The 26,294-nt window shown below is 43.5% G+C and overlaps 1 protein-coding gene across 1 annotated transcript in view; it reads left to right on the top strand.

The window, feature by feature from the left end:
* Nucleotides 1-26,294, top strand: part of SVEP1 (sushi, von Willebrand factor type A, EGF and pentraxin domain containing 1) — a 134,931-nt gene that overhangs the window by 81,897 nt on the left and 26,740 nt on the right. The window contains exons 28-38 of the mRNA XM_063319541.1: nt 1,088-1,212; nt 5,914-6,037; nt 6,564-6,734; nt 10,320-10,493; nt 13,455-13,574; nt 14,348-14,524; nt 15,246-15,330; nt 15,644-15,835; nt 17,809-17,976; nt 19,888-20,560; nt 21,927-24,706. Coding sequence (XP_063175611.1) covers nt 1,088-1,212; nt 5,914-6,037; nt 6,564-6,734; nt 10,320-10,493; nt 13,455-13,574; nt 14,348-14,524; nt 15,246-15,330; nt 15,644-15,835; nt 17,809-17,976; nt 19,888-20,560; nt 21,927-24,706 — 4,789 coding nt within the window. The remainder of the gene's footprint in view (nt 1-1,087; nt 1,213-5,913; nt 6,038-6,563; nt 6,735-10,319; nt 10,494-13,454; nt 13,575-14,347; nt 14,525-15,245; nt 15,331-15,643; nt 15,836-17,808; nt 17,977-19,887; nt 20,561-21,926; nt 24,707-26,294) is intronic.

Below are 26,294 nucleotides of genomic sequence, written 5' to 3'. Positions count from 1 at the left end.
AACTTGCTTTGGGGGTGACAAAGTTTAGTCTAAAAAGGAGCCTGTACTGAGCTGATTTTGGAATGGAGAATAGGTTTGTCATACAACAAACTTAAGTTCAAATGGCATTTCCCTTACAAATGTGTGCTCAGAGTTGATTGAATTAGCCTTCTGCTGTTACTTTCAGACATCTTTTTAAAGTTACGTTTGCATTTTTTCTTAACAAGTTGGGTTTTGCATTGTTTCTTGTAATCAGCAGTCTTTCCAGTAATATCAGAAGACCTGAAAAGGAATACCATCAGTACTGAAGAGCTAATAAAGACCTGGTGTTAGATTAGTGCAAAGAGATTTCATTTTGATACTGCTTTCATACTATCATCCAAATTTACATAGAGTTTCAAAAACTTCATATTAGGAAAAAAAAAGTAGTTTGTGTACCTTATGTTTGCCCCTGACTTTCCCAATTACATTGCAGTTCTCTCCAGACACAAGATCTAAGGAAGTGTGCAGACTCCATTACTTTTTGCCCTTGTCCATACACCCTGTGACATACAAAATACATGTCCACATTGTCTGTATTATTGTCAAGGGGAAGAATTTTAACTTGCATGGCATGTCAGATCATTGACTGTCTAATCACCAATGTGCTTCTGAGGGTTTTGAATCAAATTTTTCTGCCTGACTTCTTAAGCTTTTGTTTAAAGCAGCAAGTGTGAGCTAGCACTGTGAAATATGACACACCTGCTCAAAATTGCATTTTGCATTGCTCTGTAATATGCTTCAGGTACTGAGCTAGAATTGGCCTCTTAAAGTCCATACGATTCCTGAAGCAGCCATGTAAAGTTTTTGCTCTCATCAGCCTGAGTTTAGCATTAATGCATATTCGAGAGTCACTTCCAAATTGTTATGCTCACTTACGTCGGTCTAGCATAAGACTTCCCAGGGGTTTGCTGAGAGAATTTATTGAAGTGGCTGGTCTCCTGCACTAGAAAATCTTAGTAACATAATGTAGCAAAAGTTTTGTTTTGCTTAGTTTTTAATCTTCTTTTGGGGATCCCTGCTGTAAGGCTTTGTTTCCTATCCCTGTTCTAATTCTCTCTGAGTTTAGGTGGTGGTGCACTTGTACTGGGTCAAGAGCAAGATCAGAAAGGAGAAGGATTCAACCCAGCTGAATCTTTTGTGGGCTCCATCAGCCAGCTCAACATCTGGGACCATGTCCTGTCTCCACAGCAGGTAAGTCCGTACAGCAGTGTTTGAGCACAGGGCTCTGAATGTAGGATGAACATTTAAAAAGGCATTCCAACTTAGCATGTTGGATAGACTTCTGTTCCAACAGAAGTCACTGGGGACGAGATGGAGCTCTGGTTTAAGGTAATAAGCTTAGCATAAGCAAAACTAGGTGTGGTAAAATCAACACTGAAGTCACCTTCTATTTTGACTGAACCTTTCTGTATTACATAGCTTTGAAAGAGAAATTAAGGCATACACAAAAGCTAGCAGTCATGTTAAAGAGGGAGAAAACCCAATGAAATCAGCTCAGGGCTTGTTTTACAGTTTATGGTTCCCTCATCCTCCTCTGTGAAGGCACCAGTAAAACTTCAGAGGGGATGCATCAGAATTTCTGTCGACACATTAGACACTATGAAAAATTTGAGCTATTTAGTTATATGTAGTTGGGACCTCCCACTTCAGTTTATGACTACTGTTTCTGTCTTCCACCACGCGCCACTGTGAAGAGCCCAACTCTATATATGTGATTATCTCCCTATAGCTGCCAGAGGCTGCTGTTAGGTGTCCTCAAAGCTGTCTCTGCTCCAAGCTGAATCAATCTTAGTCCCACAGCCTCTTCTCACAGGGCAAATGCTCCAGCCCATCACCTTTTTGATACCCTCCCCTGAACTTGCTCCAGCCTGTCATAGAATCATAGAATTGCCTAGGTTGGAAGGGACCTTTCGGATCATCTAGTCCAACCATCAACCTAACTCTGACAAAAACATCACTATACTATATCTCTAAGCACTACGTCTACCTGTCTTTTAAATACCTCCAGAGATGGTGCCTCAACCACTTCCCTGGGCAGCCTGTTCCAATGCTTTAATAACCCTTTCAGTGTAAACATTTTTCCTAATATCCAATCTAAACGTCCCCTGGCACAACTTGAGGCTGTTTCCTCTTGTCCTGTCGCCTGTTACTTGGGAAAAGAGACCAACGCCCACCTGGCTACACCCTCCTTTCAGGTAGTTGTAGGGAGCTATAAGGTCTCCCCTCAGCCTCCTTTTCTCCAGGCTGAACAACTCCAGTTCCCTCAGCTGCTCCTCATAAGACTTGTTTTCCAGACCCCTCACCAGCTTCATTGCCCTTCTCTGGACACACTCCATCACCTCAATGTCTTTTTCGTGGTGAGGGGCCCAAAACTGGACACAGTAGTCGAGGTAGGACCTCACCAGTGCTGAGTACAGGGGGAAGAATGTCTTTCTTGTACTGAGGAGCCCAAAATGGAATGCAGTACTCCAGATATGGTCTAATGAGCACAGAGAAGAGGGAATAATCCCTTCCTTGGTTTTCTGGTTGTGACCCTATTCACACAGCCAAGGATGCTGTTGGTCCTCATTATTGCCAGGGCCGATACTCAGCTCAGTGCCTGCCAGAGCCCCTAGGTGCTTTTCCACAGAGCTGCTCCCTCTGCAGGCTTTCCCCAGCCTGTGTCATTCAGAAGTTTTTTCTTCCCATTTGTTCTTCGTGAATTTCATGAAGTCTGTGTTGGCCCATTCCTCCAGCCTGTCAAGGTCCATAGGCGTGTAGCTCTGTCCTTGAGCATACTGACTGGGCGTCCCAGTTTGATATTATCTGCAAACCTGATGACAGTGTAAAGGTCTTGCCCTTCTCCTTGTGTTTTTTTTTAAGGTTTTACCACTATTTAGTAGTTTATCATTGTTTGTTATCCATAATCCAAATAAGAAATAATGAAATTAACAGAAAATAGAAATAAAGAAGAATCTTTGCTTACAGCATCCAGATGTCTCCTCTGCGTCTTCCTCCTTTTCTTTGCTACTTTGGCTTTCTGCTATGTCAGAACCACCCAACAGTCTGTTACTGTTTGGGTGACCCCAGAACTGCTTTTGGGGTCACCAGTTGTTGTATTGCCAAGTCAAATCTTCAGGTTTTTGTTCACTAGCAGTTTTTAAGCTAATAAGTACCCTGTGATTTTACAGGACACACTGGTGAAGTGAGTAAGCTCAATTTTCTCTTTCTCAGTAGTTGCCAGTCTTTAATGACAGGGTTGATTAAATTCCCATTTGCATCAAATGCAATGCAGTTGTGATGGGGAAGAATAACCTGCGCTTCCTTTATGGCATTCATATTACTCATCTGAAAAGACAGATGTGAGACCAGACAGGGGAGCTGAGGCAGCTGAGCCAAGTAAACTTCCTATAAAATTTTTACCTCATTTATTTCAGAGCTTGGGATAGTAAACCAGTATTGTTAATCTGTTACTATCAGTTTTGTTATGGCCAGATGGAACTATTCAGTAAGTCTTACCTTCCTGTTCTCAGCCATGAACAAAAGTAGGGCTAAGTTCACTCTTTTAAGAGTTTTCTTTGTGTGCTTTAGTTGCCCATCCACTTGCACATTAATTTTGTGTGAGTAAACCAACAGTCTGCTGCTTTTGCTGCTGAGTAGATAGCTGTAGAAATACGAGTTGTCTATATGGGAAGGTGAGGTCCTTTCCAGCCCTTCATTCTCCATCATATGGCTTGGAAGGGCTGATTCCCAAACCTTTCTTTCCCACACTGGAAATTTTCCCCTGCAGATTCCTTGCAGCTTGTTTGCAGCCCTTGGCCTAAGCAGTTTCCATCAGCACATACTGTAGAAGTGAGATCTCTGAAATGGCCTCAGAATAAACAGAGCAGGTTGCTCTCTTCTCCAACTAAGCTGACTCTACGAGACTCTGATCCGCCTCACTGGAGTTCAGGGTAGGGACAATGTGAGAATAATTCAGCCTGGTGTTCATCACCTTCCTTTCTCACAAAGACAGACAGTATAGCACATTATTCTTGGTAGTTGGTATCATCCACTGGAGACTTGACAGAAGACAGTCACCCTTCTGTGAAAGACAGTTTCCCAACTGTTGGGTACAAACGGGGCACGCCTGTGCTTTCTAACCAGCTAGCTATGCCCTGAAGCCATGCAGCATGTATTGCATGGGTAGGCTGGCTGTGCTGAGATGTACACAGCCGACTGGGCTGCTCATCTTTGCTCTTCTTAATTCATTTTTTTCATGCTGCTGAAGGAAATATTCCTTTCTCCCTGACAGGGAATTACTCCAGCACAAAAGAGCCAAAGAGTAGAAAGTACTCTCCGTAGCCTAATTACTAACATGTTCTCTTGATTGAATAAGCATCTTTTCTCCATAGACCACTTCCCTCTCTGATATCTTCAAAGAAGAGGAAATCCTTAATTACCCCTTTGCTGTGCATTTATCCTCCTCAGGGCACATATGGTTTTTTCAGCAGTTCCATGGGTGAAAGACAATTGTGTCTGTCTGACAGGGAGGAACGTAATGGGGAATACTGTGCCAATAATACACCTTAGTCCCAGTCACCTTCTGGAACTATGTTTCCTTCCTGTTCCTGGAGTTACAGTGAACAAAGGCAATGCAGAGTGAATTCAAGCCCTGGTCTTTCATTTGCAGTTTTAAAACATTTTGACGTAGCAGAAATCTCCCTGAGCATCCAATGGAACTAGACAGCCTTCTTTTTCACAAATGTTGGGATCAGGGCACCTGAGCTCCTTCCAAGGGACCATTATGGAATATTTATGTGACATTCCATCATAAAGGGTCTGGCTGCATATTCTTACTGTTGCATATAATTTACACTGGTGTCTGAGTAGTTTAAAAGTACTGTGCCATCTGCTGTTGTATTGCCCAAGTCCTTCTGTTGGTGGCCAGATAGAAATATAATAATGTTACTGTGTTTAATAGATTCTCAGGGTTACAGTGAAGAAGTAGAAATATTTTTACTTTATTGAAATAATTAATTTTTTTTACATTAAAATACAGTACTGAAACAGCTTAAGGATTCCCATTGGCATTTCAGTTTCTTGTAGTAAGAATGCGAAAGAAGTGGTCCATTAAAGGAGTTATGTTTTAAATGGAAAACTTTTCCATCAAAGATATTTGACCAGATCTCCTCCCAAGATATTAATATGCTGTTGATCTCACAGTGTGTTCCTTTCTTTCTGCAATCCTTAGTTTACCTATATCATTCCCGTTTCAGTACATGTTTAGTTATGGCCCTGTCCTGTTTTGATTGAAGTCAATGCCAATACCAATGACAATGACAATGCTAGTATTGGTATGGGCAGGTCTTGCCTGAAATGTTTTGGAAAGCCACACAAAAGCCTAGTGCGTTGAATTCACAAAACTCTTGTCCTGGAAACAACAAATTGCTTTATTAAACTGCTCCTTTTGGTGTTTTAGTTCCCTAAACGTGGTGCAGTGCTAGCAGAGTTTGAGGAATGCAGATCTTCAACATTAAGTTCCTTCTGGCTCCTATTTGACATTTTTCTGCAAATACATCAAGTTCTCTCTTCAGGTTGCGTTGTCATATCTGCCTTTTTCTGTGACATATATACATGTTTCTTTCCTGATAACAAATGCAATTGTGTTTCAAGAACTATGTTTTAGATTTTGCTTGTATGAGAAATATTCCTTCAGGTATTGCCTCAGTACATGCCTGTCCACAGCTAGCTGGCTTATAAGTGCAGAATAACAAGTAGTTCAGCCAGAAGCCTCTTGTGCTAGAAAGGATGAACATCGCTTATTCAGTGATTTGTTCAAGTGTTGCATGCAGACATGGAAGGAATATTTTTTTACATTCTTTTCCTACATGGTCCTTCAACAGCACCTAATCAACTGTTTTAAATCCATAGGTAAAATCTCTGGCAACATCCTGTCCAGAAGAACTCCAAAAAGGAAATGTGCTAGCCTGGCCAGATTTCCTGCCAGGAGTTGTTGGAAGAGTGAAGATAGATTACAAGAGTATATTTTGTGCTGGTTAGAAATTTATTTCCTAGAACCCCTTTTTTTCTGAACAATATTATAAGACTCTTTTATGAGGTCAAATATGCTAGCTTGCAGCCTTTGCCCTACTAACCTTGAATAAATTATTTTGATAATTTGACAGTCAGAACATTCAGTCCTTCGTTCCTCAAATTCCAGGGGTTTGTAACAAAAGTTCATTGGAGTCTCTGAAAGAGATTTATTGTTTCCTGAATTGAAATGGGAAAAGAGTGAAGATGGTGTTGGGTCAGAAAGAAGTTTTTCTTGTCTTTTATTATAAAAGTAATTGGATCATATTAAAATATCTACTGCCTCCTCACCTCTTTTCCTACAGTTTCCTTTTCTGATGTTACATGTCAGTGATTCTCAAAAACCTTTGAACCAGAGCAGGATACATACATAACGCTTCCCAAAGCTTTCTCCTAGATAAACTTATATGGGATCAAACAATTACATAACAAATTTATTTATTTTAACGCATAGCTGTATCTCTCACTGTATGCATATATTTTGTCCACAGACTGTCCATCTTTGCAAGGATCCATACCACATCTGCGGGCCTCTTCTGCTGATTTAAAGCCAGGGTCAAAAGTGAGCCTTTCCTGTGACCCAGGCTTCCAGATAGTGGGAAACTCTGTTCAACACTGCCTTAACCTGGGACAGTGGACGCGGCCTTTTCCCCGCTGTGAAAGTGAGTTGTCTCAGTGGGCTGACAGGATTAGGAAACCCCAGCTTTTATTTGGACCCTGTCACTATTCGTGGCTTGTTTATCCCTGTAGCTATGATGCACTTGAATCCATCCATGTTACAGCATATACATATGTGCTTAAAACTGAACTTCTGTTTTACTGAGCAGGAGCTACATCACAGTTGGATTCTGCCGCCTTTTTCAGTCAGTTTCTAATGCCCATGGCGTTAGACTCATTAGAAATGAGTCTATTTGCATCAGCAATCTGATACTCCAGACTTTCCTCCCTAGTGGCATCAGGAGTGTGGAAGATGCACATGAAGTGCTAGAATATCTCTGTGATTTTTAAGTGTCACTGAGAACATCTGGTTTGAAGTAAAAGTTTTGGCATTAGTACGTTATAATTTCTTTAAAGGCAGCAGGTATTTCTGTCAGAATTTAAAAGTGCTCCAAGACCTACAGGATTTCTTATAAGAAACTAAGCTATATACATTCAGATTGCCGGAGTTCTTTGATTCCTGCTTTCCTGCCCCTGCCTTCTCCTTTCCTTTGATTCTTCTCTGCTGTGGCTGCACATGTGACTGCAGTTGCATGTGTTGAAGCTGACTATATTTTTCATTTCAGCAGAATAGTAAATTACCTCCAGAAATAGGTATTGCACAATCCCAGAATCATTCAGTAGTTTGCAGAAAATCATCAAATTTGTTAACAATGCCTTAAAAATAGTTTGATCTAGATTTGATGTGATTTTCATGTTTTCCTCTTTATTCAGTTGTTTATAGCACAAATCTAGGATCTTTCTCCTCTTCTGCCTAAAGAATAGCATGCATGTGAGGACTTACCCAAAAACAAGTCCTGCTGGGCAGAGCAGAAGTTCACTGGCAGAGACAGCTTTTCTCTTTTTTCGTGTGTTACCAGTGACAAGCCACCAGAATCCTGTTAGTGTTGTCATCTCATTTCTCTGTATTGGGCCATGCAGTTTTACCTGTTGAGCACAGAGCTCAGACAGACCAGGGTTGACCTGCCACAAACATGCTGAGTGAGTGAGGGCCAGACTCTCCCACTGGCCTGTCTCAGCCTGTTCCACAAGTACCTGATGAATTAAAGTGGGTTGAAGATAGGTGTTTCCTGCATAAAAAGCTACAGGGTTTATCGTGGAAGGTGTGGTGCAGAAAAGAGCTTTCTACTGACTGAATCAGGCTCATTGTAATCACTCCTTTCACCCACCAGGATCCTTTTCCTCTTCAAGCTAACAGAGAACCCCAAAACCACAGGTGCCCCTCCCCTGACAGCCTGTCTTTGTTACAGGCACTATCCTTCTACAGCTGATACTTGGCTTCTATTACCACTTTGCAGTGTTTTACTGTGTGATCCTTGCACATGACTGGGGAGGAAGGAGTTAGAATCATAGAATCATAGAATCGTTTAGGTTGGAAAAGACCTTTGGGATCATCGAGTCCAACCACCAGCTCCACTCTACAAAGTTCGCCCTTACACTGTATCCCTTAACACCACATCTAAACGAGTCTTAAACACATTCAGGGATGGTGACTTCACCACCTCCCTGGGCAGCCTATTCCAGTGTCTGACCACTCTTTCTGTGAAGAATTTTTTCCTAATGTCCAGCCTAAACCTACCCTGCTGCAGCTAGAAGCCATTCCCTCTTGTTCTATCGCTAATTACCTGTGAGAAGAGACCAGCACCAACCTCTCTACAGTGGCCTTTCAAGTAGTCTTAGAGAGTGATGAGGTCTCCCCTCAGCCTCCTCTTCCTCCAACTAAACAGTCCCAGCTCCTTCAATCGCTCCTCGTAAGATTTATTCTCCAGGCCCTTCACCAGCTTCGTTGCCCTCCTCTGCACTCTCTCCAGCACCTCGATATCTCTCTCGTATTGAGGTGCCCAAAACTGGACACAATACTCAAGGTGTGGCCTCACCAGTGCTGAGTACAGGGGGACAATCACCTCCCTCCTTCTGCTGGTCACACTATTTCTAATACAAGCCAGGATGCCACTGGCCCTCTTGACCACCTGGGCACACTGCTGGCTCATGTTCAGCCGCTTGTCAATTAGAACCCCCAGGTCCTTTTCTGCCAGGCAGCTCTCCAGCCACACTTCCCCAAGCCTGTAGCGATGCATGGGGTTGTTGTGGCCCAACTGCAGGACCTGGCACTTGGCCTTGTTGAAGGACATTCCATTAGCATTGGCCCATCGGTCCAATCTATCCAAGTCTCTCTGTAGGGCCTCCCTATCCTCATGTAGATCAACACTCCCGCTGAACTTGGTGTCATCTGCAAACTTGCTGATGATACACTCTATGTCCTTATCAAGGTCATCAATAAAGATGTTAAACAGAAATGGTCCCAACACCGAGCCCTGAGGGACACCACTTGTGACCGGCTGCCAGCTGGATTTAACTCCATTGACCACCACTCTTTGGGACTGCCCATCCAGCCAGTGCTTGATCCAGCAGATCGTATGCTCACCCAGGCCATGAGCCGCCAGTTTTCCCATGAGAATTCTGTGGGGGACAGTGTCAAATGCTTTTCGAAAGTCTAAGTAGACAATGTCCACAGCCTTTCCCTCATCCAGTAATCGGGTCATCTTGTCATAGAAGGAGATCAGGTTTGTCAGGCAGGACCTGCCTTTCATAAACCCATGCTGACTAGGCCTGATCCCCTGCTTGTCCATTATATGACTTGTAATGGCACTCAAGATGATCTGCTTCATGACCTTCCCTGCTACCGAGACAAACCTATAGTTTCCTGGATCCTCCTTTCTGCCTTTTTTGTAGATGGGTGCTACATTTGCTACCCTCCAGTTCATTGGGACCTCCCCAGTTAGCCATGACTTCAGGTAGTTGCTACAATCCATGCAGTTACAACGATGAGCTGTGTAGCAGTTGGAATAAGTTCATCTCATCTTCATTGAAATGAACAGAAGCAGCTCTGCTAGAATAAATGGTAACCTCCGGCAGGCAGGTACAGTAATACCTTCTGCTGACACAGGTGGGGTCAAAAGGGCTCATGTACTATAGTCAAAGTCAAAGTGATGCCCACAGTTGTATGTGAGGTCAGTTCCAACATCTCCATCTTTCATACATTCCCTGGTCTCAGACCAGTACTGTAACTTCTTAGCAGTAATCTGTTAGCTAGTTTTGCAATGTTCAAACACAGTAACATTGAGGTTGTTTTTCCATGAAGGGAAATAACAGAAACTTCCATGGAGGCAAACTTCATTTTCCTTTTTCCTTATAACTCACCAAGGATCATTGATTATCAGGAGAAGTGTCCTGTGACTGAAGAGCATCTGCTCAGGTCATAGTCACAGATGTTTCCTCCATAGCCAGTAGAATAGTAGGAGCTGGAAAGTCCTGCTCAGTCTCTGGTTGAAAAGTGCCCACAGAAAAGTGCCCCTCTGCCAGAACTGGCATCACTTAGCTACCTCAGAAAATGTCTGGGGCCTTTTGCGGATGGAATTCCACAGTTTCAGGAAAAAAATCTCCAGTGGTGGCTCTCATGTGGAATTATTCTGAAGTTGATCTGTGTCTGCTCTGCTAATGTCTATGCCCTCTTTTCACTCATGTTGCAGGAATCAGCTGTGGAGTGCCTCCACCTTTAGAAAACGGATTTTATTCAGCTGAGGACTTCTTTGCCGGCAGTACCGTTACCTATCACTGCAACAATGGCTACTATTTGTTGGGCGACTCCAGGATGTTGTGCCAGGACAATGGGAGCTGGAACAGCATTTCACCATCTTGCCTAGGTGAGAATTGCCCTACATGCATGGGCTGGAGATTTTGCACTTGTCCTGTGCCCTTGGGTTTGGTGGGATTTAATTCTGAAATTATGGCTGACCAGAGTCTCAGAAATCACACTCCAAAATATTAACGTTTCTGAAATAACATGTTCGGCATTATGTGAAACCAAAACTACATTCTGACAACTTCTCTGTCAGTCTTGTATACCCCACACCCTATAAGCCTGCATTGCACTCCCAGCCTCTCTCCTTCCAGGTTCACTTAGCCGTGAAGTCCTTGCGTTTTCTGCTTCTAACCTGTGCATTTCCCTGTGCTTCAGCACCCTGTCAGTGTCCCGTACTCTCTGACCAGGTTCTTTTAGATGTTCCACATGTGGAGGTTGTTATGTTTAGTGTCAAATTTACTTATTTGAAGATAGTTGATGCTGCACAGGATTTCTAATTTAGCAGAGTGATACAAAATACACTGCATAACACAATACAAATAAATGTAAGTTCCACTTAGCAAAATATAGCAATTGCAATACACAGTTCAATCACAATACCAGCGTTATTTCCCATTACAAGTCTCTATAATGTGCTTGCCATCATGACACTGGGTGTCCCCAGGAGCCAGGAATGAATATGTGGGTTGAAGCCAACTCAAGCCCATTGCTAGTTGTTTGGTTTTTATATTCTATGTTGGCCTGAGCCGCGTATTCAGTTCTTCCCCAAACTTGTCTGGCTAACTCAGTGACACATTCGCACTCCTTTAATGAACTCAGGGGGAGACATTTGACACCACCAGTTGATCCACTCAACCGTTGATCACTGTTAACCTCGAACAAAGGCCGTTTTCCTGTCCCCTTAGGTTGAATCAGCTTCTTTGTAACAGCAGGCAGGGGTCAGTCACATGCCGCATTGTTCCCTGAGCTTCATGGGCAGATCACCTTTGCTCCTTGCCTCAAAGCCTTCTTACACTGTGGGGATTTAATGGTCAGTCACGCACACCTGCCAGCAAGCAGCTGCAGCATTGAGAGGGCTGGGAGCACGCTTATGGACACAACTCACATAGTTGCTATGCCATAACTTACTTCCTGGTCAGCTGGGTCTGTTCTACCAGAGGCAGCTGCAGGAGCTGAAAGGTGAGACAGACCAGCATTGTACTGGTCTATGGAGGAGGAGGACTAGGCATGACTGTTCTTGTAGGGTCATCTCTCCAGCAGATCCCTGTTGGAATCCGCTAGCTAGCTGTACTTGGTTTGCTGCCATCTTAGTCATGCCTAACGTGGGAGTTGCAGGCTAACAACCTGGCAAGATTTCTGTTTGATTTGACTTTTTATTTTATGTAGGTGTAGCACTTTTTTTAGTCAAGATGAGTAAAAGCAAAGCCAACAGTCTCTTAGTTCTGCCAAAATTCACTTTGGAGTAGGATCCATCTGGTTTCATAGCATCCTGTCTCCAGGCACTCCTTCAGAACCTCCAACAGGCCATCCAGTCTATTGTTCCTCTTTTTTTTTCTCCGTTGCACTTTATACCAAGGCCTGAAGTTGAACAGGCTCAGAGCACATACTGCAAGGCTGTCCAAATAGTTTGACGTCTGTGCAGTAGGCAGCGTAATGTTCAGAAGGAAAGCCCTATGCCCCACCTTCCAGCTTGCCTTGTCTCTCTAAAGCAGAGTAGACTAAGGGCAAAAGGAAAACCAGAGTGGCTTTGGCACCCTAACCCACGCTTTACCTTTCTGATTCATGCTCCAGGCAGGTGCTAACAAAGCCTGGTACACTTGTGCCCTGGGGCATTCCTTCTGCTCTGTTATGGATTTGATTCATAGTGTCCTTCCACTCTTCCTTGCCTTACAAGACATTACAGGAGGAGCAGTCATTCCAGTTCTGCTGTGGTAGCACTTTGCATTCCCCTGGTGCTTGTGTAATTGGCAACTGTTTTGATATAATGTGCACTTTTCATCCTGCATGCCAGATGATAGAAACTCGCTTTTCAGAACATTGTTGGTTCTTTTCGTGCTGGCCAGACCCATTCAGCAGTGAAGAATGAGTGCACCAATTCAGTACATTTTGTTGCTTTTTTAACCAAGTTGGTTTTTTTGCCGGAAATGGGCAAAGAACTCCAGCTGTATGTCTGCATGATATACCTAGTTCAACAGCTGTCCTGTAGGAGAACTTTTAAATGAAGAATTGTTCTGTCTATCTCTAACAGTCTGATTTATATGAGGAATAATCCCTGATACTTTGAAATTGACCCTTTGCAATTTATGACTTATTGTTTACATACCATGAACACTTCTTTACAGTCAGGATTTGAAAGCTGATATGAAGTATTCTGGAGCAAGGGTTTTTTTTTGCTCTACAGTACCAAGCCACATGAAGCATAAATCATCAATTGGCATTTCTAGGCATTACTATCATATAAATGGTTAATTATAATAACTAATATATTTTGAACTCATTTCAACTTTTTTGGCAACTGCAGGCTTTTCTCATTTCTAGTTGGAGTGGAATTCTCTTCAGCAAAGATGGGGCTCTAATCATATTTTATGTTTCCCCTCTTGGCTAAGTTTTCCGGTCTTACAAGTGCGAAGTTTGAAATATAGTGGATTTCCCAAGCAAGTGTTTGTTGTGAAGTCCTCCCTCATAGTGTCTGTCCAAACTAGTAGTAACCATACATGAGTTACGATGTCTGTTCTTTTACTATTTGAAAACTGTATACTTTTTGTGGAGGTATTGACTGAAGGTTAATAGGCTTTGTCTCTGATTTTCACACATTTTACAATATTGTATATTAAGTTATATAGAAAACATAAATATTAAATATTAATGATTTTTACTAGTGCATCAAAAATGTGACTGAAGTGATTTTTAATTATACTAAATAAAGTGATTCCTCTTGACAGTTAGTGAGACAGAAATTTAAAGCAGATGCTTATTACAAATACCACCCTAGAGACATCTTTTATGTGATTCTTTTTTGTAGATGTTGATGAATGTGCTGTTGGATCAGACTGCGATGAGCATGCATCTTGTCTCAACACAAATGGATCCTATGTTTGCACTTGCATCCCTCCTTACACAGGAGATGGTAAAAAGTGTGCAGGTATGGAAAAGAAAAACATCAGGCTAACATTTCCAGGTTCTGCTGCCTCCCAACTGTGGAAAACAGTTGCCAGTAATTGATATCTAGGGAGGTACAGGGCAGGCATGCTCCCATCTCCAGATCACTTTGGCCCTAATGAGGCTGTGATGAAGTGTCTCCGTTTGTTTCTTGAGAACTCACCTCTCCCTATGGAGACAGCTGTCATTGGGGTTCTGCTCCAAGACATAGAGGCGTGCATAATCCTCTTGCACATGGAGCAAGTGTGCTGAAGACCTGGGAAGGCCACAGGCCACACGTTGTTAGTTCTCACAGCAGAGCTAGGCGGTGAAGAAATACTTAATTGCAGGCATCTGAGTAGGGCTTTTGCTGCAGGTGGAAACATTAAGCAAGGTAACTGTATGAAGATGACAAGACAGTGGCATAGGTTGGGATAAAAGGTAGCTGAGCTGATTTCATGTTCCAGGCTGAACGTGCTGGAGTGGGCTTTCCCTCACAGAGGGAAAAATGACTGTGAGATGTGTTTTCTTCTGACAATGAATGCAAACTCAGTTACAGAAGGCTCTTCCATATCAAGATTAGCTTGCTTGCATGAGTCTTCAGTGCCTGTCACATACAGAACAAAGAAAAGCTGTTAAGGCTGTAATTTATTTATGAGTGTTTTCCACATGCTCTGCTTTCCTACTTTCAAAAAATTCTCAAGGATATTCCCTGCATCTTGTTTATAAAATCTGGTACTTAGTTATGTTATTTATAGTTACTATTTTCCTCCTCAGAACCGGTGAAGTGCCGCAATCCAGGAAATCCAGAGCATGGCCATTTATATGGAGACACTTACAGTGTTGGCAGTGAAGTAAGATTTTCCTGTGAAGAAGGGTTTCAGCTGACAGGAGTGACTAAACTTACATGCATGGAGTCTGGAGAGTGGAGCCACCCAATTCCATACTGCGAAGGTGTGGTTCCTGGGGAGAATGCATATTGTAATGTGCGTTGTTAGAGAGATGGAAGGGGGAAAGTAGTAGGGTAGAGCCTTTAGAGACATAGCAGCTAATGAAACCCTGTCCTAGAAGACCTGGGTCTCGGTGTTGGTGTTTCTGTTGTCTTAAGAGATGTAAACACCAGTTGAATCTTTTCCAACAGTTGTCATATTCATAGTGTTACTCTCTTAAGCAGATTCCCCAAAGTGTCAAAGGCGTAGACTCACCTCATTTTAATGCAAACATTAAGTGTCTTTCTTCTCCACCCAACCTCCTGTTGTCAAGGAGCTTGTGGGAACTTAATGTATTAAAGATCACTAACTGTGTTTCAGTGGATAAAAAACAACAGAGAGGACAGGCTGGTGCATGTACATATACATAGTATAATTGGGTTTTTTTAGAAAACCAGAACTAATGAGGTGAAGCAACAGGGCAAAATGAAGGGGTGACAAAGGCAATGTCAAAAAAAACAATTACTTTGTCCACAGGGAGGGGTGGCTATGGAATCCTTTTGACAATCAATCGTGTGGGTTTTAGAGCAGTTCCAACTACTGAATGTCAGTTATAGCTGAGTCAAGAACCCAGTGTTACCTAGGGCTTTACCTCTTCAAACCTATTTAGAGAAAACAATCCTGATTTTCTGTTCTTTTTTATTTGTGTTATATCAACCTCACTTGTCATTCCTGTCTTTTTAAAGCTATATCCTGTGGCAGTCCAGTTATTCCAGAGAACAGTGCCATTTTGGGCTCAAATTTTACATACCACAATAAGGTGGTGTACAGGTAGGAATTCAGTATGCTTGAAGTGCTATATTAATAATTGGTTGAGAATCTGGCAACAAACTAGAGCATGGATGAATTGAGAGAGTGTCCTAAATGAAGGAGAGGAGCAAGATGGGATTAAAATCATGAAATACATATGGTTATAGCTGTGGCTCTTCACTAGCAGAGCGGAAGGTTTACTCAGTACTACCTCTCCATGCCCTGCAGAGACAGATGGTGTATGCACGTGTGGATGAAGAGAGACAAGGTACAGCTAATTACGTTGTGCATAAAAGGGTCTGTGTTTGATAGCACTTCTTTTCTTCTAACTCAGATGCAATGATGGATACCACTTAGTGGGTGAAAAGGAAATTCTGTGTCTTGCTAGTGGCATTTGGAATCATCCTCCCCCCTCCTGTGAAATGGTGACTTGTCCTAGCCCACAGGATATCAGCAATGGAAAATACACACTCACTGGCACAACCTACCTTTCCTCTGTATCATACACCTGTGACAATGGATACAGGTAAATGCAGGAACGTTCCTGAGCCAAATGCAGACAGCATGCTTGCTGGAAGGTCTAACTTATGTCTGAAAAAAACAAAGCTGGGATCATTGCTCAGAAAGATTAAATACTTAAATAGAATTTTAAAAGATGTCTTTATATCTTGAAGGTAATTTCTGTATTTCATCCTAAATTTGAGGAGTTCAAGAAGGTCATTCACGATTTACTATATATATATATTTAATGCTTTCATTTTACCATCAAGCTCGAAGACATATTTTGAATGTTCAGGAAAATAGTTGTTATTATTTTTGAAAGTTCTGAGTTGTCTTTAAAGATTATCATACCCCTATAGCTTTAGTAGACACCCAGTATTATTTTTGCCATTGTTTTACAATGCCTATGGTGCAAGAACCTTCTGGAAGTTACTCATTTACTCCTTGAACTCTTTGTAGTAATTTATTCTAGGGTTTTATTCTGTTTTACGTTTGTAAGCAATTATATTGAAAATACATTTTTAATATGCTGCAATTTAAAAATAATACAGTAACCTATGTCCAAGGATGTGGCTTTTAGTACAAGTTGCTGCCTCTCCTGATGTCTTCTTGTACCTCTAGCAGATCTGCTCTGACATATGCGATCTCATATGGACCTGTTTAGGTCTGAATTTTTTCTGTATTTTCCTGCTACAAGCATTCCCGTGTCTAGATGCAGGCAGGTAGGTGAGGTGTGCTCATCTTGTGAATGTTTTAATTATGTTAATACAAATGGTTACCTCAGCTGCAGCCCAGTGTAGTGTTAAGTCATAGATCCACAGTGTGGGCTTATCTGGACCCCACTAAACCAGGCACTGTTTTTACCGATGTCATTGATGTTTTTGACCATAGACTTAGGACATATAGGCAGCAAATGCCACATCACTTGTGACTTTTTCCCTTTACCTGTGTAGCTTGGTGAGAGAAGTCCTGTTTCCTGAGGTCACCACGCCAGGGGAAGTCCTCCCAAACAATATCCCTTTTATGCAGTATGTCCGGACCTAAATGTGGACCCAGTCTCCTCCTTCAAGCACCTCTTATATGCTTTTTGTCTTAAACATATTGCCACAGGTAGGCAGAGCCCACTGCCCTGACAAGGGCCTGTGCCGTATCTGTAAGAGCTTTATAGTTCAGTGTTCTCTTCCATTAACCCCTGAGCTCATTTCAGTCAACTAAACATGGGGTTCTAATGCTATTTGAGATGAAATTGTAGAGAATCAGACACACCTGTGTAGGGCTCTCAGATATGACATGGGATTATGGGGAATCCATAGCCAGGTGACATAGCAGCTGGAGGCCATGGGATTCACGCAGGGCATCTCAGGGTGGTGTTGAATACCTCTGCTTAGACAACTGAGTCACACCTCTGGTATCAAAGCATTGCTGTTTCCGCAGCTAAGGAAGCCAAAAAATACCATTAACTTCAAATGCATGTGGCCCGTTCACTCAAGCAAAATCCTTTACCACCTGAAGGAAACAAACCTGAACTGGAGCATTTCCTTCAGTTTTCTGAGTGAAGATAGTGTTTAAGTCCTTGAGTGAATGAGGTCTTGAACTGAGGCCCAGCTGCAAGTCTCAAGATCGGCATGGTGTTGATGGCATACAAGTAAATCTTTAAGCTTAAATAAATATTTTAGTACGCCATGACTTTCTTTTGTGTCTCAAAGATGGGGAAAGCTACAGCAGAAGTTATGTGTTTGTCTGCACAGTGCACTGAGGCCCCACATGAATTCCACCAGCTCTCTCTTCAAAATAATCTGAAGACCAGCTTTTTTGACAGCATCAGAGTGCTTTTTCATGATCAGAGGGTGAGATTCTGACCTCTACCGAAGTCAGTGAGAGAATCCCTCCCCTTGGTTTCACTGGGGCAAGGAAGTCAGTGAGAAGCAAAGCACCTCTCTCCCTCTGTTCCTCACCTGGACTGAAATGGCAGCCTTAATAATGATGTTTATGTCTCAGCCTTCAGGGACCTTCTGTACTTGTCTGTGCATCTTCAGGAAACTGGAACAGCACACCTCCAGCTTGCAACGTTGTCTCTTGTGGATCCCCTCCTGCCATCAAAGATGCGGTCATCACTGGAAATAACTTTACTTTTGGAAACACGGTATCTTACACGTGTAAGGAAGGGTATGTAGATTAGCATTACTGGACTAATAGGATGAGTAAAACCGGTGCACTGCTTCACAAGTCCTTTATAACTGCATGCTAATCCATTTTTACTGCTTCTGTCTTAACTCTCTGGAAATTAAATGTGATTGAGAATTTTTTGGGGGCTGTGAAGTTAGTACAGGACACATAGGCATTTCTTAAAATGCTTTCACAGCACCTGAGTACGCTGTGGAAGAGGAGAATGGAGAGGAGTCATGGGGAATGATAGACTAATTCAATGGGAAGCCCTCTCCATTGGAGTTACTCCAGAACTAGTACTTCTGTGGTAAACTCAAGGCCCTGATCGTAAAGAATTCCCTGTGTCTCCTCAGGCTGTAAGGAAGCTGTTTGGTATGTTCTGAGAATTGTCTGTTCTGGTGTTCTAAATTCTGCTTCCTTAAAACTCTTGAATCCTCATTTATTGAAGTCCATTATTTTTCTTTGATTTCCACCTACTCAGTGTAGTCACCTTTTCAGACCAAATTTCCTCAAAGATGGGGCTCCATTTGGTGGTGTCAAGTATGAATACAATGCTGGACTCTGATCCTGCAAGAACCTTTGCACATGCTTATCTTTACAGCCTGTAAAGAGCAGTTCCATTGAATTTCTTCAAACTGTTCTGTCGACAAGGCAGAGCAGGTATGCAGAGCTTTTGTCAGGTCAGTCCCTAAATAACTTGAGGATTTTGTCCTCCTTCTTGTTGTAAAAAGTTAGATTGATAAACAAGCATTTCTCTTACAAACTGACTTTGAAATATGATTTGAAACATAATTGAAGCAAAGCATCCATATTCTGTTTTCTTGATTGTATTTTGATTTAAAAAGCTGCTTCTTTTCCCTGTGCAGGCATTTTAAATGGGATAGAATAGCACCATTTAAAGAGGGTCGCAGCTGTCTGTGGCAATGAATAGAGTGGATCACATTAAACATTGACACATAATGTTATTTTTCTGGAGTCCAGTAATGAGGCTTTGGAAACAAATCCTGCAAACATGACTTTTACAGACATTGCCATCAAAATCTGAACAACTAGTTTCCAGCATCCAGCTGGAAAGAGTCACTGGGAACTTGTAGTAGTTACTGTTTCTTTGCTTTCTGTGAGAGCACACCACAGAGATTTCAAAACTGAGGAAGAAGATAGTCACAGGTACTGTCACTATCCTGTTGCATGTTTAAGCAGCAGGGCTTTAAGTGGGGTAGTAAGCAGCATGGGATGCCTATCACTGCATCGCATAGACAGAATAGGGAAATACAACTACACTGTCAGTAATCATGTGGTAGAATTTCATTGTAAAAGATTTTTTCTATTTCTACTCATCATTAATATTTTTATTGGGTTTCATAAGAAATTTTACAGTGGTTTTTTGTTGCAAAATTGCTATGTGCATTACTGGCAAGGGCATCTCAGGGTAGCTCACTAAGGAGTTTCTCATTGCTTGCAAGTGTGAAAAGAGATTGATAGGACTGATACGGGAACTAAAAGGCCTTTGTGGGCTTTTCATCTCTTTCTTCTCCATTCAGTTCTGCTAAAGGAGAAGAATTTCTCGGTCGGATAGTTTCTTTGAAGATTGTATGGACTGTCGCAGCACAATACTAGATTTGTTGTAGTAGTTTCAACCAAAATGGAGGTTCAGGAATGGTTGTCAGATGGACAGATGAGAGAGAAGCAACGTACTCAGGGTGTGCTAGGATATCCCTCATTGTGATACCTCACCTGTGGACATGTAGGCTTTAAGATTTTCCTTTTGAAGTTGATCATAGCTTTTGTAAAGGATCCTGTTCTTCCTGGGTGCTAGCAAGCAAGCTTGTACTGCAAGGGCTTCAGGAAACTATAGGTAGCATTTGACAATGCTTGTCTTTTTGACTTCTTGTGTGGTTTCCTTATCCACAGTTACACTTTAGTTGGCCCTGCAGCCATAGAGTGCTTAGCCAGCGGCGAGTGGAGTGTGAGCCACCAGCAGTGCCTGGCAGTATCCTGTGATGAACCACCCCATGTGGAAAATGCATCACCAGAGAGTGGCCACCGCCTCTTTGGTGATATAGCTTATTACTTCTGCTCAGATGGCTACAGCCTGGCTGATAACTCTCAGCTGCTTTGTAATGCAGAAGGGAAGTGGGTGCCTCCAGAGGGCAGGGAGATGCCCCACTGCATAGCTGATTTCTGTGAAAAGCCATCCACTGTCTCATACAGCATCCTGGAGTCCGTTAGTAAAGCCAGGTTTGTAGCTGGCTCCATCGTGAGTTTCAAGTGCATGGAAGGTTTTGTTCTGAACACGTCAGCCAAGATTGAGTGCCTTCGAGGGGGACAGTGGAATCCTTCTCCTTTGAGCATCCAGTGCATCCCTGTTCGCTGCGGAGAGCCTCCCCACATTAGCAATGGCTATGCCAGCGGGGCCAACTACAGCTTCGGAGCAGTGGTGGCTTACAGCTGCAACAAGGGGTTCTACATCAAGGGAGAGAAGAAGCGGACCTGTGAGGCCACTGGCAACTGGAGTGGCAGTTTACCCACATGCCACCCAGTGTCCTGTGGAGAACCACCGCAGCTTGAGAATGGCTTTATTAAGGTACAGAATGAGTTTTCTCATCTGCCTCATACCATAGCAAATTGAATATGTCTTCACAATTTCTGCTGTTGGGGTTTTCTTTCTTCTGTTTTGCTCTCCTGTTAAAATTGAGGAAGCACATAACTGAATGTAATAACCAAAGGGAAAAACGGGTGAATTTGCAGCAGAATCACATCATGGACACTTCCATGGGACTACCTATCTTAAAGTGGGTTTTCATTTAGGAGACTCAAGATGCCATATGACAATCAATTGATGTCCTTGATGTCTTACTCTTCATTTGTTTGGTCCGTGGGTGGTTTTCCAAAGCCATCTGGAGACATTCAAAGTACTGTTGCCCGTTCACAAGCCTTGGTCTTTTCATTGCTATGAAAAAAAACCTGATTTGCAATAGGTAAATCACCTCGGGATAATTTCTCTCTTTTCGATGCAAGCACACTTTTTTATGAAGTCAGAACTTCCCTTTCCGTATGAAATTACATTGCAACAATGCCTGAAGTTAAAAATCTCCTCATGGCAGCACAAACCTGTAAGAACTACTTAACCTGTGTTGTGCTTTGATGCACAAGGGTAATATTGTGGTAAGGAGGATCAAAAAAACTATTGTAAAGATTCAGCTTTGAATTTTTAAAGCATTTTTCTTCCGAACATCCCCCCTCCTTCCTTAAATCTAGCCACCAGGGAATCTGCATTTGCTAAAAAATTGGTAGGGGATTGCATCGCGGTTCCTACATGGGCTTCCAGCAACAATTCCTCTTCAGACTCCCACACAGATACATTCTCTAATTAATACATATCACTCTGTATTGTCTTCCTTAAGTAGGATAACTCGTCCACATATTCCTTCCAGTTAGAGACATTTTTTAGTACCTCTGTCAGAGCTCAGCCTGCTCAAGACCCTGCAGCTGCATATGGGGCACTAATAAATGTCTCCTAGTAGTAGTACATCTGAAGGCTCCAGCCTTGAATACGCCTGGAAGCTAAAGAATCATAACAACAATAGGCCATTTTATGGCAGCTTCTCCTGACTCATTTCTTTTCTGTCTTCCTGTCTACACATTTTTTGGCCTCATGGGTCAGGAAGGGGGAAAGCAGAGGAAATATTTTCTAGCATTTACCTTTTAAGGCTTGAATTTTCTGTTTGCTTTTGATGGTGTTCTCAGATTTCATGACAGCAGACTGCATCATTTGAGGCAAGACATTCTGTATCAGTTATTTGCATTCATTTCTTTGCAGACAGCCTTTATTGCTGTCTGGGATTCAGCTAGAAGCTAGACCAAGAGAACACAAGAAATTAAATCAGCCTCCTATTGTGCCAGTCACACATTTTTATTTCAGATATGTCTCCCTCTTACCTGTTTTGCAGGAAACAACTGGACGCTTCTTTGAGAATCAGGCAAATTATCAGTGTGAGCCTGGCTACCAGCTGGTTGGGAGCTCAGTGTTTATCTGCCAAGCCAATCGGCAGTGGTACAGTGAATCACCTCCTAACTGTGTTCCCCTCAGCTGTGGAAAACCACCACCCATCCAGCATGGCTACTCCAAGGGAGAAACTTTTGATACGGGCTCCAAAGTTGAGTTTTTCTGTGATGAAGGCTATGAGCTGATTGGAGATGTTTCTTGGACATGTCAGAAGTCTGGGAAGTGGAGCAAAAAGCAAAGCCCGAAGTGTGTGCCAACAAAATGTCCAGAACCACCCTTGACAGAAAACCAGCTGGTCTTGAAGGAAGTGACTTACCAAGTCGGTGTTGTACAGTTCTCCTGCAAGGAGGGTTATGTTCTGCATGGCTCCTCTGTACTGAAATGCTTGCCCTCCCAACAGTGGAATGATTCTTTTCCCTTCTGCAAGGTTGTACAGTGTCCTGCACCTCCATACATCCCTTTTGGTGACCCCCTGACTTCATCCCTTCATTTTGGTAGCACTGTGAAATACATCTGCGTGGATGGGTTTTTACTGAAGGGTGAGTCTACCATCAGATGTCAGGCTGATGGCTTATGGAGCTTGCCTTTGCCAGAATGTATTCCTGTGGAATGCCCCCAACCAGAAGAAATTCAGAATGGCATTGTTGATGTGCAGGGCCTCACCTTTCTTAGCACAGCCCTCTATACATGTAAACCAGGCTTTGAACTGGTGGGGAATACTACTATCCTCTGTGGAGAAGATGGCCAGTGGCTTGGAGGAAGGCCAGCTTGCAAACCTATTCAATGCCCAAGGCCCAAGAAGATCCTCAATGGCAAATACTCATTCACAAACTTCCATTATGGGCAGACTGTTCGGTATTCCTGTGACAGGGGTTTCCAGCTCCAAGGGGAGGAAACACTGAGATGTTTAGAGACGGGGGAGTGGAGTACAGAGGTTCCCTCCTGCAAAGCCATAAATTGCCAGCCCCCTCAGCCCATCGAGAATGGCTTTGTGGAGGGTGCAGATTATAGCTATGGGGCCATGGTCATTTACAGCTGTGTGCCAGGCTTCCAGCTGTCTGGCCTTGCCATGCAGACCTGTGAAGAATCGGGCTGGTCTAGCTCCACACCAACCTGCCTCCCAACAGACTGTGGTCTACCTCCTCACATTGACTTTGGGGAATACGTGCAGGTGAGACATGGGGAAAGACGTTCTGACCAGGAGAGTATTACAGAGGGTCCCTCTCTTTTGCATATGTTACTGGCTGACAATTTGAAACACTTCAAAAGTTCCTTGAAGGAGGACAGTGCAATGCAGCTCACCACTTTCTTATTTGGAACTATCATTTTATACACATGCTATTCTGGCTACGAGCTGCTGGGAAACCCTGTTCTGGCTTGCCAAGAAGACGGGGCTTGGAACGGCACTGCCCCCACCTGCATTTCAATAGAGTGCACCTTGCTATCACCCCCAGAGAACGGTTTTTTACATTTCACTGAGAACACACTCGGTAGCGCGGTGCAGTACACCTGTAAACCAGGGTTCGCGCTTGTTGGCTCTGACACACGACTATGTTTGCCAAGTCGGCAGTGGAGTAGCACTGCTCCATACTGCAAAGCAATAACGTGCAACTTACCTGCCCAGCTTATGAATGGGAACATAAGAGGAGAAAACTACACGTATGGGAGTGTTGTGTACTATGAGTGTGATCCTGGATACCAGTTAAATGGCCCCACAGAGAGGACATGCCAAGAGAACCAGAAATGGGATGGCAGTGAACCAATTTGCATTCCTGTTTCCTGCAGCCCACCACCAGTTTTGGAAAATGGTCAGGTGACTGGAGAGGAGTACACATTCCAGAGCCGCACAGAGTACAGCTGCAACGAAGGTTTCCTGTTAGATGGTGACAGGAGTAGAGTCTGCCTTGCAAATGGAAGCTGGAGTGGAATTGCTCCCGTCTGCAAACCGGTGACCTGTCCTGTGCCGCTGCCTCTTCCCAATGGGAGAACTAGTGGCTCAGATTTTGGCTTTAAGAAAGAAGTGCACTATCACTGCAACAAAGGATATAGCCTGCAAGGAGTGTCTACACTTACCTGTCAGAGTGATGGTACCTGGGATTCAGAAGCTCCACACTGTGAGCCAGTCATTTGTGGACCTCCTGAAGACATCTCCCATGGATATCTGAATGGCTCAGGCTTTACCTATGGGGAATTTGCTCAGTACGTATGCTTCCCTGGTTATGAGCTGCATGGCAATCCTTTGCGGCAATGTTTGTCCAATGGCTCCTGGAGTGGAAGCCTTCCATCTTGCCTACCCTGTCTGTGTCCTACACCACAGATTCAGAATGGAGTCGTTCTTGGTACAGATTTCAGCTGTGGTAAAAGTGCCCAGTTTCAATGTTTGGAGGGCTTCAAACTGCTGGGGCCTTCTGAAGTCACCTGTGAGGCAGCTGGCAAGTGGAGTTCTGGGTTTCCTCGCTGTGGGCAAATTTCCTGTGGCTCTCCACCCATCATCCCCAACACATTTATTAATGGGAGCAGCTCTGCAGATGAGAACACCATCATCTATACCTGCTTGACAGGTTTTGTCATGTCGGGGAGTCCAGAACTGACTTGTGTGGAGACTGGTGTCTGGAAGGAACCATACCCAAGCTGTGAGCTGTTAAGCTGTGGACCACCACCTTCTGTCCCAAATGCTGAGGTTCTTGGGAACACTTACACCTATGGGAGCAAGGTCCAGTACAGGTAAGAATGCTGCTGCCATTCTGTTTCCATAAAATCTCTGAAGGAATGAAAATGGAAGGTTTATGCACCCTAGGTTAGTGCAAGTTTTTAAAAGACCTAGAAGAAAAGTTATGCCCTATCACATGCTCAGATTGATGAAGCCCACGCATGGGGGGCGCATATGAAGTATTAATTGGACCACTGTCGAAATGCCAGCAAGTTATTTCAGCCTGTTGGGCTGCCCTCCACCACCACCTTTAATTTCCCATTCCCCTTTGCATTCCTCTTCTCCTCTGAAACACTGGTCTGGACATTCAGGTTTTCTTAGCAGGTGGCAGCAACAGTCAGCAGGGTGTGCAATTTTTCTCCCCTTTTGGCATCCCATTTAGTCTTCCTCCTGCTTCAGGTGCCTGTCGTAATACAGACGGGCCGATCTCTCTAATGCCATTTTCTGTACTGCAACACCACACTGTCAGCAAGTGTTGCTGATGGAAAGTTACTCCTTTGTCAGATACGAGAGAAAGAGGGGTTTGTTAGTTTCCTGAAGTGTGCACACTGCTGATCTCTTTCTCCAAGGGGAGGAATTCCTTGGCAGAAGGGGTGGTGATTTTTGGTAGTAAAAGCATATAATAATACTATGGGACAAGAACTGGGAGATTGCACGTGGATGAATTTAACAGTATCAGTCATTTCCATCCATCTTTAACAAGGTGGAGGCGGTGCTTGTGTCTGCCTTTCTACAAGTGAACCCACTTGTGCAAGCCAATTGAGTTGCTCTTGGTGAAGCACCTCGTGGAACAGAACGAATCAGCCTTCAATGTCTAAGCAAATGGCCTGAGGTCAGGCTAAAGCTTGGTTTATTCTTGGAAGAAATCAAGATCATCTTTAGTATTGCTTGGTGCTCCCTTTGCAAGCCCTCCTTGCAAAGGGAGGGGCAGTGCAGGAACTGCATAAGGCATTCAGTACACTCCAAGCACTAAAGCCACCCACTCACTTTCCATTGAGGTGCTGCGGCAGCATGAAGCAGCTGGAGATGAAGTCTGAAGCTTCCAGCTCTTGCAGCAGAATAAACTTAGTCCAGGCTTGCTTCTTGCAAGTCCAGCTTGCTCCAGGGCAGGAGCATCTCTGCTATGAGGACAGGCTGAGAGAGTTGGGGTTGCTCAGCCTGGAGAAGAGAAGGCTCCGGGGAGACCTTAGAGCCCCTTCCAGTACCTGAAGGGGGCCTACAGGACAGCTGGGGAGGGGCTGTTTGCAAGGGCATGTAGCGACAGGACGAGGGGCAATGGCTTTAAACTAGAGCAGGGTAGGTTTAGATTAGACATTAGGAAGAAGCTCTTTCCAGTGAGGGTGGTGAGACACTGGCACAGGTTGCCCAGAGAGGTGGTGGAGGCCCCGTCCCTGGAGACATTCAGGGCCAGGCTTGATGAGGCTCTGGGCAGTCTGATCTAGTTAAAGATGTCCCTGTTTACTGCAGGGGGGTTGGACTAGATGGCCTTTAAAGGTCCCTTCCAACCCAAAATATTCTGAAATAATAGAGAAATCCCAAAGTGTGTTTATGAACAACTGAGGCTGAAAAATCGCTGTCTGACTTTGTAATTTATGGGTTAGC

The sequence above is a fragment of the Chroicocephalus ridibundus genome, chromosome Z, assembly GCF_963924245.1.
Source record: "Chroicocephalus ridibundus chromosome Z, bChrRid1.1, whole genome shotgun sequence".
Lineage (NCBI taxonomy): Eukaryota > Metazoa > Chordata > Aves > Charadriiformes > Laridae > Chroicocephalus > Chroicocephalus ridibundus.
Note: the sequence above shows the minus strand (reverse complement) of the source record. Positions and strands in the feature narration are given on the sequence as shown.